Source organism: Polypterus senegalus, chromosome 9, assembly GCF_016835505.1.
Source record: "Polypterus senegalus isolate Bchr_013 chromosome 9, ASM1683550v1, whole genome shotgun sequence".
In the NCBI taxonomy this organism is placed as follows: Eukaryota; Metazoa; Chordata; class Cladistia; order Polypteriformes; family Polypteridae; genus Polypterus; species Polypterus senegalus.
In genome coordinates this window covers 105,310,384-105,322,602 of record NC_053162.1, presented here as the reverse complement: position 1 = coordinate 105,322,602, position 12,219 = coordinate 105,310,384, and the positions used below count along the sequence as shown (strand labels likewise).

The following is a 12,219-nucleotide window of genomic DNA, read 5'->3' as shown; positions in this document are numbered from 1 at the left end:
TTTGTATGTTTGATTGATTCAGTATTTGTTCTCAAATCTCTACTGCCAGTGAACAGAACTGAGAAGCTGTCCGTGATACACTTATTTCATGAATGACATTCTCATTGGTCACACCCAGCTAATAAATCTGAGATTGCAGAATAAGACCTCAAACATAACTTCCACCACCATTATTATTAAGACATCAAATTATAAAATATGTAATTGGACAACAGTGATACAATCCTTAAAGAGATCTACATCATCAATGCCAAAGCTTAGGGTAGCCTAAACACTTTTGAGACAATGTACTTAAGCATTTAAAAAAATTGCTGGTGATTCAAAGAGAACACAACAGTAAAAGCATACAGTCACAGAATGGTAAAATTACTTCAAACGTCTTCTTTTACAAAACAGTGAAAAATTAGAAAATATGTACCAAAGCATTACTACTAGTTCAGAGTGATACTGAATAACCCATTAATTAAATATATTATATATTTTATTATATATTATATATATCCTCTTTAATAAAAGCCCTGTGTGCGTCCAGGTGTCCGTGTGTGTGGTGTCATCGCACCATGCCCCGCTCATGCGCACGGCACCTTGGTCGCACACATACTCGAAGCTGGGAACACAGTGAATGGCCTATCCGTGGCAGCGCATAATAAGCAAATAAAGCACACACACTGGAAGCTGGGCACTCAGTGAATGGCCTTGCCGTGGCAGCGCATGATGCTCTTTAATAAAAGCCCTGTGTGCGTCCAGGTGTCCGTGTGTGTCTTCTGGTGAAGTGCACATGTGCGGGGCCGCGATGCACATCACACTGTGCACCGCCCATGCACACGGCACCTTGGTCGCACACACACTGAAAGCTGGGCACACAGTGAATGGCCTTGCCGTGGCAGCCCAAGATAAGCAAATAAAAGACATAATTGCTGGGAGAGTGCTGATTAGGTAGTCGCGGCCGCGCACATAAAATCCGTTGCTGGGGAGACGCCACACATATAATAATCAGCTAAACGCCAGCACAGATTAAAATACTTGCTGGGGAACTGCACAGTACTTGCTGGGGAGACGACACAGTCACGATTATCAACTGCACGCCACACATTACATCAGTTGCTGGGACACTCTGCTGATTGCCCACTTTTGTGACAGAAAATTAAAGTCATATTATGAACATCAAAGTCAGTATTACTGTCAGAGAAAATTAAAGGCATTTTATGGAAATACAAACCAGTATTACTGCGAGGGAAATTTAAAGGCACACAATACACTGACGCATATTACAGCCACATACAAGCCAGTATTACTGTAAGAGAAAATATTACGGACATATCTACTAACAACATGCCACCCAAAAAAAAAAGGACACGTCAAGTAGGACAAAAGACATAGACAATCAAATCCTATATAAGTAACATCTCCTGGAAGAATGGTCAGCTCAACAAGTAAACATCAACAAAAGAAAGGCTGAAAGACAAAAAAAAATACAACAAACAGATCGATAGAAGAAAAAGAAAATAAGCATCAGAAAAACGCTAAAAGAGAGAGACTCAGAAGAGCAAACCTTACAAAAAGTTGGCATTTACTTGCCAGAACCAGTATTCAGCCATGGGCAGTTATATGTTGCATTATCAAGAGTTATAAATGTTATCGAGATGTTGTTGTCAAGGTTGTAGATGGTCCTGAACAAGGCAAACTCTTGCCAAACTCAGACAGAATATTTACAAGAAATGTTGTCTATAATGAAATTTTATAGAAAAATTTCATGAGGTAAAAAAATAGAAACTTTTTCCTAAATATCTTCTTCAGATATTGTGTATTAAAGATTGTTACAAAGGTATACACTAATTATACTTACTGTATTGTCATACGTTTCTATTTTTATTATTATTTTACTTTAGGCTTCTTGCAAAAATATTTTTGACAAAAAAAAAAATTAAGACAAGAAACAGTATGAGGTAAAGGTCCTTGCCATTTAATATAGACTGTTCCTACTAATGTTTATGCACAACTGTTCTAGCTTATGTCTAGTATTATATAATATATACTTTTTTTTTTTAACAAAGGAGCTGAAAAATGAGAAATAACGAAACATTTGCCGAGTACTACTGAACTGGTGCTGAGTAATCCATGGAGGATATATTTTATATATATATATATATATATATATATATATATATATATATATATATATATATACATATACATACACACACACACAGATACATACAAGTCTAAAAAAACGTGTTTTTTTTAGACAGACCAAACTAGTAAAAATTACTGTATTTGAAGATCGATTAGTTAACCTAACATTTTCCTGCACAGTAATGGTTACAAGCTGACCTAGTGTCTGTGTGCCATTTTTTTTGGTGAAGGACATGTATGGGATCTCCTGGAATGTGCATTTTTAAAAGCCGTGTTACACTTGCACAGTAAATTTGCATTGCATTAGTCAGCTTGCCAATATATTATGCATAAGCTTTCCAGCCTTACAGAAGGACACAAAGCTAGAGCCCATCCCCAAACTCCCCTGGTTTGTTCTTTACTGAACACTGAAAGAAAACAATGAAATGAAAACACACACCTGAATGATTCAGTATGTTCTATTTGACAGAGGTACAGTGCATCCGGAAAGTACTCACAGCGCATCACTTTTTCCACATTTTGTTATGTTACAGCCTTATTCCAAAATGGATTCAATTCATTTTTTTTCCTCAGAATTCTACACACAACACCTCATAATGACAACGTGAAAAAAGTTTACTTGAGATTTTTGCAAATTTATTAAAAATAAAAAAATTGAGAAAGCACATGTACATAAGTATTCACAGCCTTTGACATGAAGCTCAAAACTGAGCTCAGGTGCATCCCGTTTCCCCTGATCATCCTTGAGATGTTTCTGCAGCTTAATTGGAGTCCACCTGTGGTAAATTCAGTTGATTGGACATGATTTGGAAAGGCACACACCTGTCTATATAAGGTCCCACAGTTGACAGTTCATGTCAGAGCACAAACCAAGCATGAAGTCAACGGAATTGTCTGTAAATCTCCAAGACAGGATTGTCTCGAGGCACAAATCTGGGGCAGGTTACAGAAAAATTTCTGCTGCTTTGAAGGTCTCAGTGAACAAACACAGTGGCCTCCATCATCCATAAGTGGAAGTAGTTCGAAACCAACAGGACTCTTCCTAGAGCTGGCCGGCCATCTAAACTGAGCGATCGGGGGAGAAGGGCCTTAGTCAGGAAGGTGACCAAGAACCCGATGATCACTCTGTCAGAGCTCCAGAGGTCCTCTGTGGAGAGGGGAGAACCTTCCAGAAGGACAACCATCTCTGCAGCAATCCACCAATCAGGCCTGTATGGTAGAGTGGCCAGACGGAACCCACTCCTTAGTAAAAGGCACATGGCAGCCCAGCAGGAGTTTGCCAAAAGGCAGCTGAAGGACTCACAGACCATGAGAAACAAAATTCTCTGGTCTGATAAGACAAAAGTTGAAGTCTTTGGTGTAAATGTCAGGCGTCACGTTTGGAGGAAACCAGGCACCGCTCATCACCAGGCCAATACCATCCCTACAGTGAAGCATGGTGCTGGCAGCATCATGCTGTGGGGATGTTTTTCAGTGGCAGGAACTGGCAGAGACATCCTGGATGAAAACCTGCTCCAGAGCGCTCTTGACCTCAGACTGGGGAGACTGTTCATCTTTCAGCAGGACAATGACCCTAAGCACACAGCCAAGATATCAAATGAGTGGCTTCAGGACAACGACCCTAAGCACACAGCCAAGATATCAAAGGAGTGGCTTCAGGACAACTCTGTGAATGTCCTTGAGTGGCCCAGCCAGAGCCCAGACTTGAATCTGATTGAACATCTCTGGAGAGATCTTAAAATGGCTGTGCACCGACGCTTCCCATCCAACCTGATGGAGCTTAAGAGGTGCTGCAAAAAGGAATGGGCAAAACTGGCCAAGGATAGGTGTGCCAAGTTTGTGGCATTATATTCAAAAAGACTTGAGGCTGTAATTGCTGCCAAAGGTGCATCGACAAAGTATTGTGCAAAGGCTGTGAATACTTATGAACATGTGATTTCTCAGTTTTTTAATAAATTTGCAAAAACATCAAGTAAACTTTTTTCACGTTGTCATTATGGGGTGTTGTGTGTAGAAAAAAATGAATTTAATCCATTTTGGAATAAGGCTATAACATAACAAAATGTGGAAAAAGTGATGCGCTGAGAATACATTCCGGATGCACTGTAGCCATACCGCATCATGGACAAATTAACATGCCAAGCTGCTACCAGTACGCATATACAGTAAACATTATTCCCACATACTACAGTAATCGAGAATCTCAAAAACTCAAACTCAACCAGAATATTTACTAAAAATGAAAAATGGAGAAAATGAATGTAAATGAAAATAGTGAAAAGAAAGCAGTTGTTTCATTACTGAATCTCTTTACTAATAAACTATTTTCAAATAATAAAATTTAAATATGTAACAATTCATAAGTATGACAACATTGATAATAAATCACATATAACACATGTTGTTACTCAATAAACAACATTTCTTTAGCAAATATAAATTCTCCATATTTTATCAAACTTGTGAAATTAGGTACATGTTTTGAATAGCTTAGATTGAGTGGTGAGTCTGAATTGGTCCAGAATAAGAGAATGTGGCTGCATGTGATGGGCTAGCTATAAAACCAGAGTTGGGTAATAACTAGCATCTTATTCTGCTGGGACAGGTTTTAGCATTTATGACCATTAATTTAAGAACAATTAAAATAATGACAAGCATGGGTAGTTAACCTAAATGTATGACATAAAAAATAGTCATTCAAGAAACAAAGCCAGTAAAATTAATTAATCCATCCACACTATGACTGTTTGGGGTTATTTTCTTTTAGAATATTATACAATGAACTTACTCATGTAAACATGTCCTTGTCACAGAAATAATTCTTTACAACAAAAACTAGTTCTTGTTTCACCTGATTTATTATAAACTAAGCACAGACAATAGTTAAACCACTGTCTGAATTCATTTTAAAGATATTCATTTTATCTAATGCAATAAAATGCTATTTTGTAATGCTATAAGAATCCCCCCTCCCCACACCAACTGTTATTATTAGAATGATTTAGGTTTATAACAATGGCTCAAGAAAAGAGGAAAACATTGATCCAGCATGTAAATTACAACATACTCAACCACTTTTCCATGAAAGAAATATGTCATAAAAAGAAAAAATCTACCATATGGAAATAATCTATTTTCAAAAGTCAGTGTAGCAGAAGGAAGGCACTGACAACAAGAACATCAAAGGCAATACCACAATTTGTTAAAACTTTTTTTTTTTTTTTTTAAGTTAGACTTAAAATACAGTTTTACATGTAGAAAACATAAAAAATTAATGACCGAGTCTGGAAATGTCAAGTGTAATGATCTCCACATTGCTTACCTCCTTCGCTTTTTGTTTCAGCCTAGCCTGCTCAGGGTCTTCTTGCCTTGAGCGACTCTACACAGTTAAGGAAAAAACACAGGTTAACAGCTGGTTTAAGGACCAGATCATCTGTTACCATTATTAAAAAAAAGAAAAAGTACAGGATGCAAGGTGTCAAGGACGCAATGCTCAAATTCATAGATGTTTAATTTCAAGCCTTTAGGCCTACCTCTAGATGCCTGTTCAAAATTCAGCTGTAAATAACTTGGTTGTAAAGGATTATAATCAGACACATCATAACATATTTTGTACAGCTAAGCAATTTGATTGTTCATTTTATAGTGTACTAAAGTGTATAATTTGCTTAGCTGTCAATTCAGTTGTATTTATTTATAAAAACGTCAGATATTTATAGACAAGATTTTGTCTTAATTATTGTTGACAGATGGTAATTTAACAGAATTTTGAGAATCAAAAAAAAAGTGTAAGAGACCAAATCAAACATGACCTAAAAATACTTTATTATCTCAAATTTGTGCGGTGATTCAACTTTGTCATTAGTTTCTCATTAAAAGAAACTGGATATTTAAATTGTATTTATTAAAAATGAAAATGAAAAACAACATCTTTATTTTATAGATTCAAATTTTATTCTCTTAATGTACCACACACAAACTATAATTAGCAAGACATAAATGAATTCTCACATTTACATTTCATAAAAATCTTTTGTATTCAATCTGATAAAAAATGTATGTGCAACAGCAAGAAGTTTTACTTTAATGCTTTTACATATTAGAATAGTTAAAATATACTGTAAACAAATACAACTGATAAGAAAACAATTAGCTATTATTACTGGTTGCGACAAAGAATTCATTCAACAGGTACATCACTGATTTTGTGTTGCCAATCTTTCAATGACAGAGTCACAGAAGGAACAAAATATTTGAACTAGACCAGCAGTTCTCAAACTCAGTTCTGGGGATCTACTGTGGCTGCAGGTTTTTGTTTCAACCAGCTTGTTTTTAAACTGGATTCCCTGGCTAATTAAATGAAATGTTATGTCCTAGATTATGTGTTTTAGGAACAATATAGAAATGAGAAAACTAAGTTTGGTTAAGAAAAAATTACAATATACTAAAGAGTTATAGCGGATCATCTTCTTCCATATCTTCCTGTCCTCTGTATCTTGTTCTGTTACACCCATCACCTGCATGTCCTCTCTCACCACATCCATAAACCTTCTCTTAGGCCTTCACCTTTTTCTCTTGCCTGGCAGCTCTATCCTTAGCATCCTTCTCCCAATATATTCAGCATCTCACCTCTGCACATGTCCAAACCAATGCAATCTCGCCTCTCTGACTTTGTCTCCCAACCGTCCAACTTGAGCTGACCCTCTAATATACTCACTTCTAATCCTATCCATCCTTGTCACACTCAATGCAAATCTTAGGATCTTTAACTCTACTACCTTCAGCTCCGTCTTCTGCTTTTTGGTCGATGCCACTGTCTCCAACCCATACAACATAGCTGGTCTCACGATTGTCCTGTAGACCTTCCCTGTCATTCTTGCTGATATCTGTCTGTCACAAGTCACTCCTGACACTCTTCTCCACCCATTCCACCCTGCCTGCACTCTCTTTTTCAGCTCTCTTCCACAATCCCCATTACTCTATACTGTTGATTCCAAGTATTTAAACTCATTCACCTTTGCCAACTCTACTCCCTGCATCCTCACCATTCCACTGACCTCCCTCTCATTTACACACATGTATTCTGTCTTGTTCCTACTGACCTTCATTCCTCTCCTTTCTAGAGCATATCTCCACCTCTCCAGGGTCTCCTCAAGTTGCTCCCTACTCTCGCTACAGATCACAATGTCATCACCAAACATCTTAGTTCATAGGGACTCCTGTCTAATCTTGTCTGTCAACCAGTCCATCACCATTGCAAATAAGAAATTAATTATTTAATTAATCATTATTTACTAATTAGTGGGTCTGACACTAAAGCAGTTGCAGCCTTTCATGATTCAGTGTTGTTTGCCAGGGTATCTGCTCTCCTCATTTTTAATTGTCATTATTAAGATGCAATGAAAGGAGCAAACTGTAAAGAAAACGGGCAAATTATAATGAAATCAACAAAACAAAGTTAAGCATTCAAATCAATAGCAAAAATAGAATTTTTTCTAAATGTCTCATAAATGTAAAAATCATGCTGCTGTGCATTTCTGAATGTAGAATAAGATAAGAGAAAAAATACCAGCAAATTAAATGACATCAGTGTTATCAGTTGTTGTCACTGATTTTGAATTTGGTTGCAACAGAAACCTGAAGCCACAGTGGGCCTCCAGGACAGACTTACAGAACCCCTGAACTACATACTTAAAGATATAATCACATGGCAACAAAATAAATATGGCATTTTAAATTTAACACATTTAACACAGCTTATAGCTCTTAGGAACAATTTCTCTGCAGGACAGTATTCTAAGGTTTAGCAGTTTACTTGCATTGGAGTATTTATTTTCCACAAACAATAAATAGACTAACTTTGCTGATGTACATAATGTGTACTGCATGCCAATGTCACCCCTTTTTTGTGAATTAGGAGATCTTGTGCTTGTTTTCTTCTGTGTAAAAATTGTATTCTTTCTGCTGCATTTATTAATAAACATACATTTCTTGCTGCCACTAAGAGGCAGTGCAGCATTTGTTTCATAAGTGTTTTTTTTTTCATTTTGTTAAAAACCCCTCCCACCACATTCTTTTTCAGCAGCATAGGTGCAATGCTGAGTTCATAACTGGAACCAGCTGATAGGGTTTTGTATTTATTTTACAGCATAGGCAGTGGCACTTAACATAAAATAATATATATAAATGCAAGAAAAAAGCATTCCTAAATTAACTTAAAATTTAAGGCAATCCAGAAATGGATGAATAAAGACCTAAGAAATAAAGAAGTTTCAAATTAAAAAGCAGCTGTAAAAACACGTACAAGAAAGTAAATTATATCATTAACCATTAGAAATATAATTACATGAGAGCAATTCTTAGAAAGGATATTAGAAATGCTAAAAGGCATATCATGGTTGAGCTGAAGAGGTTCTTTCGATCTTTTAAGTGTAAAATAAAGGGCAAGGACAGAGTGAAGTGCATTAGGTACAGTAAAGGTGAAATTAAACATATAAAAAGCAAAACTCAAAATGTCAATAACCACCCAGGAGTTGCAGAAACTACCAAAGGGGCACTGAGGGATTTGTAAATAAAAGAGAGAGAAGTGTTAATATGATTAACGCTAGAATTCTTGAAGCCTACAAGAAAAAAAAAGTCCTGGGCCACCTTAAATTCCTTCGCACATCTCCATTAGCATCTTTTGTTTTGTGAATGTGTTGATCAGCACAAGCAGCAAGCAGTCTCCTATCCCATCCCCCCATTGCCGCAGCTCAAGTCCGACAAAAAGTTCTCTGAGCTTAAGTCTGTTTATCTGGGTGCGAGGTGCCTGGAGTTGTATAGGGTAAATAATACATCATTATTTGGAACACATGCATGTGTTCCGTGTCTACAACGATCTGGGTAAATGTAGAATGAGAGGAAATGCGAAGCAAGAAATGTTGAACACATACCTAAAACAGAAACTTTTTCATATCATAGTACTAATGACAAAATTTTGACATAAAGTGTATAACATGTGAAGACTGAAGTCCAAATATCAAATAAAAACTTCCACAAAGGTACAAGTATAACAAAACAAGTGCGCTTTTATTCAAGAATATAACCGTAGAAAAAGAAATCGGGTTAGGGGTATGACGCTGACTCAACTGTTTGGGTGGTGCAGTGGTAAGAACTGCTGACATATAAACAAGATTTAACGTTTTGAGTAGTAAGCTGCTCTTATTGTTACTATTATAGAATAAAAACATACATTTGATTTGAGTCTGTAACAGCCAGTATAAATGTATGGCATTTGTAAAGGTTTTTTATTTTTTTATTCTCTCAGTCTCGTTAATGCTCCCCAGAATCTGACATTGCTGTTTTTAAATAAAGACGTGCTATAACAGAGGTGAACTCAGATGAGGACGCGTGTTCTACATCAGAGAAAGAGAACAGAAGCCCTCCCTGCAAGAAGCATCCACACACACATAAGAGCAACACAGCTGCAAAAGGCATAAAATCAAAAGATGGCACCGTTTGGATGCAGCAACAGATAGGACGTCATACATGACGTGTATGTGCCCAAAAAAACAAGTCTGACTGCATTCCTACTGAGATCCTACTCTGCTGGGCCCTTGAGCAAGGTCCTTAACATTCAATTGCTCCAAGGGCACTGTACAATAGCTGACCCTGCACTCTGGCCCCAAGGGGTAAGCGAAAACTAACAAATTCCTAATACAAGAAACTGTATAATGCGAAATAAAGAACAAAAAAAACAAATTTCTCGGTACCATTGCTTGTGTACTGAAGTGTCAGCATGGCACTGCCAGATCTAAACACTAGTGTGGAGAGTTGCTCGTGTACTGAAGTGTCTATAGGTGCAGGTGGAAGCTGCTGTTGCACTTTTCATAACTGATCTTATCCTAAATAAGAAGTGGCTTTGTCAGCATGCCTATGTCAATCAATAGGAAGTTCTGCAGTCTACTTGTTACTTAAAGCTGTTGGAAGTAAACAAATACAGGTTAACAACATTCGATCTGGCTTTTATACAGTACCGTAATCCCTCACTATATCGCGCTTCGACTTTCGCGGCTTCACTCTATCGCGGATTTTAAATGTAAGCACATTTAAATATATATCACGTATTTTTCGCTGGTTTGTCACTTTCTGCGGACAATGGGTCTTTTAATTTAGGTTACATGCTTCCTCAGTTTGATTGCCCAGTTGATTTCATACAAGGGACGCTATTGGCGGTTGGCTTAGAAGCTACCCGATCAGAGCATGTATTACATGTTAACTAAAACTACTCAATGATATAAGATATGCTTCCCGCACGATGCTTGTTTGCTTCTCTCTATATTTCTCGCTCGCTCTGCCTGACAGAGGGGGTGTGAGCAGAGGGGCTGTTTGCACAGAGGACACGGACGCTCCTCTACAAAATGCCGCTTTATCGCGGTGCTTCTGTATACTTAAAAGGACACATATTGATTTTTTGATTGTTTGCTTTTCTTAGCTAGCGCTCTCTCTGACATTCTCTGCTCCTGACGGCGCTCCTTTTAAGATAAAATATGTTTGCATTCTTTGAATTGTGAAAAAGAACTGTTATCTCCGTCTTGTAATGGAGCACAGTTTAAACGTTTGACTAAAGGGTGTTATTTCATATCTAGAGGTCTTTAATAATGTTAACAGGGTGGGAGAGTTTATAAGGGATTAAAATATATAAAAATAACCATACAAACATATGGTTTCTACTTCGGGGAATTTCACCTATCGCGGGGGGGTCTGGAATGCAACCCCCGCGATCGAGGAGGGATTACTGTATAACATACTAGCAAAATAGTAGTGTGTTAAAGAAGTTATGAAAAAAGAAAAGGAAACATTTTAAAAATAATGTAACATGATTGTCAATGTAATTGTTTTGTCACTGTAATGAGTGTTGCTCTCATATATATACACATCTACATATATACACATATCAACATATATATATACACATACATACAGGGTGGGCCATTTATATATATATATATATATATATATATATATATATATATATATATATATATATATATATATATATATATATATATATATATATATATATATATATATTTGGAGGTCTTCCTGATTTTCTACGTACTGCGTGATTACGTGGGAGGCATGATGATGTCACACGAAACTCCGCCCCCACGGCGTTCAAGGTCATCTCCATTACAGTAAATGGAGAAAAACAGCTTCCAGTTATGACCATTACGCGTAGAATTTCGATATAAAACCTGCCCAACTTTTGTAAGGAAGCTGTAAGGAATGAACCTGCCAAATTTCAGCCTTCCACCCACACGGGAAGTTGGAGAATTAGTGATGAGTGAGTGAGTGAGTGAGTGAGGGCTTTGCCTTTTATTATTATAGATAAATGTTTTTATATAAAGACCATCACAAAACAATCATAAACAGGATTTCGCACAATACCTTGGCGAGCTCAGTATGCCCCGCTGTTTCGTTAAAGGACATACATGGGGCAGATTCACTAGGAGGATGACACCCAACCTGTTGCTGCATCCAAACGATGTCATCTTTTGCCTTTGCACATGGTGCAGCTGCGTTATCCTTATGTGTGACTGGACATTTATTGCGATGAGGGCTTCCATTCTCTTTCTCCAATGTAGAATGTAGAACCCTCATCCTCATCTGAGTTCAACTTTATTATAGCATGTCTTTATTTGAAAACTAGGAGTGTCATATCGGGGGGAGCACGAGTGTGACTGAGAGAATAAAATTTAATAAAAAAAAAAAAAGCTACCTTTTACAAGTACAATAAATTTACACCAGCTGTTACAGATTCAAATCAAATGTATGTTTTTATTTTATATTAGTAATAAAAATAGCAGCTCACTACTGAAAATGGTAAATGCTGGAGCACCCAGAAATCAAACCCACAACCTCTTGATTATGAGACAGCAGTTCTTACCTCTGCACCAACCAAGTGAACATATCTACTTTGTACCCAAAGCCAACTTCTTTTTCTATGGTTATACAGTGGTGTGAAAAACTATTTGCCCCCTTCCTGATTTCTTATTCTTTTGCATGTTTGTCACACAAAATGTTTCTGATCATCAAACACATTTA

The 12,219-nt window shown here is 37.0% G+C and overlaps 1 protein-coding gene across 2 annotated transcripts in view; it reads right to left on the bottom strand.

Moving 5' to 3' along the window:
* LOC120535613 (transcription initiation factor TFIID subunit 4-like) overlaps positions 1-12,219 on the bottom strand; it is a 472,321-nt gene that overhangs the window by 222,795 nt on the left and 237,307 nt on the right. For both annotated transcript variants that reach the window (XM_039763563.1, XM_039763564.1), the window contains exon 13: positions 5,456-5,512. In XM_039763563.1, coding sequence (XP_039619497.1) covers positions 5,456-5,512 — 57 coding nt within the window. The remainder of the gene's footprint in view (positions 1-5,455; positions 5,513-12,219) is intronic.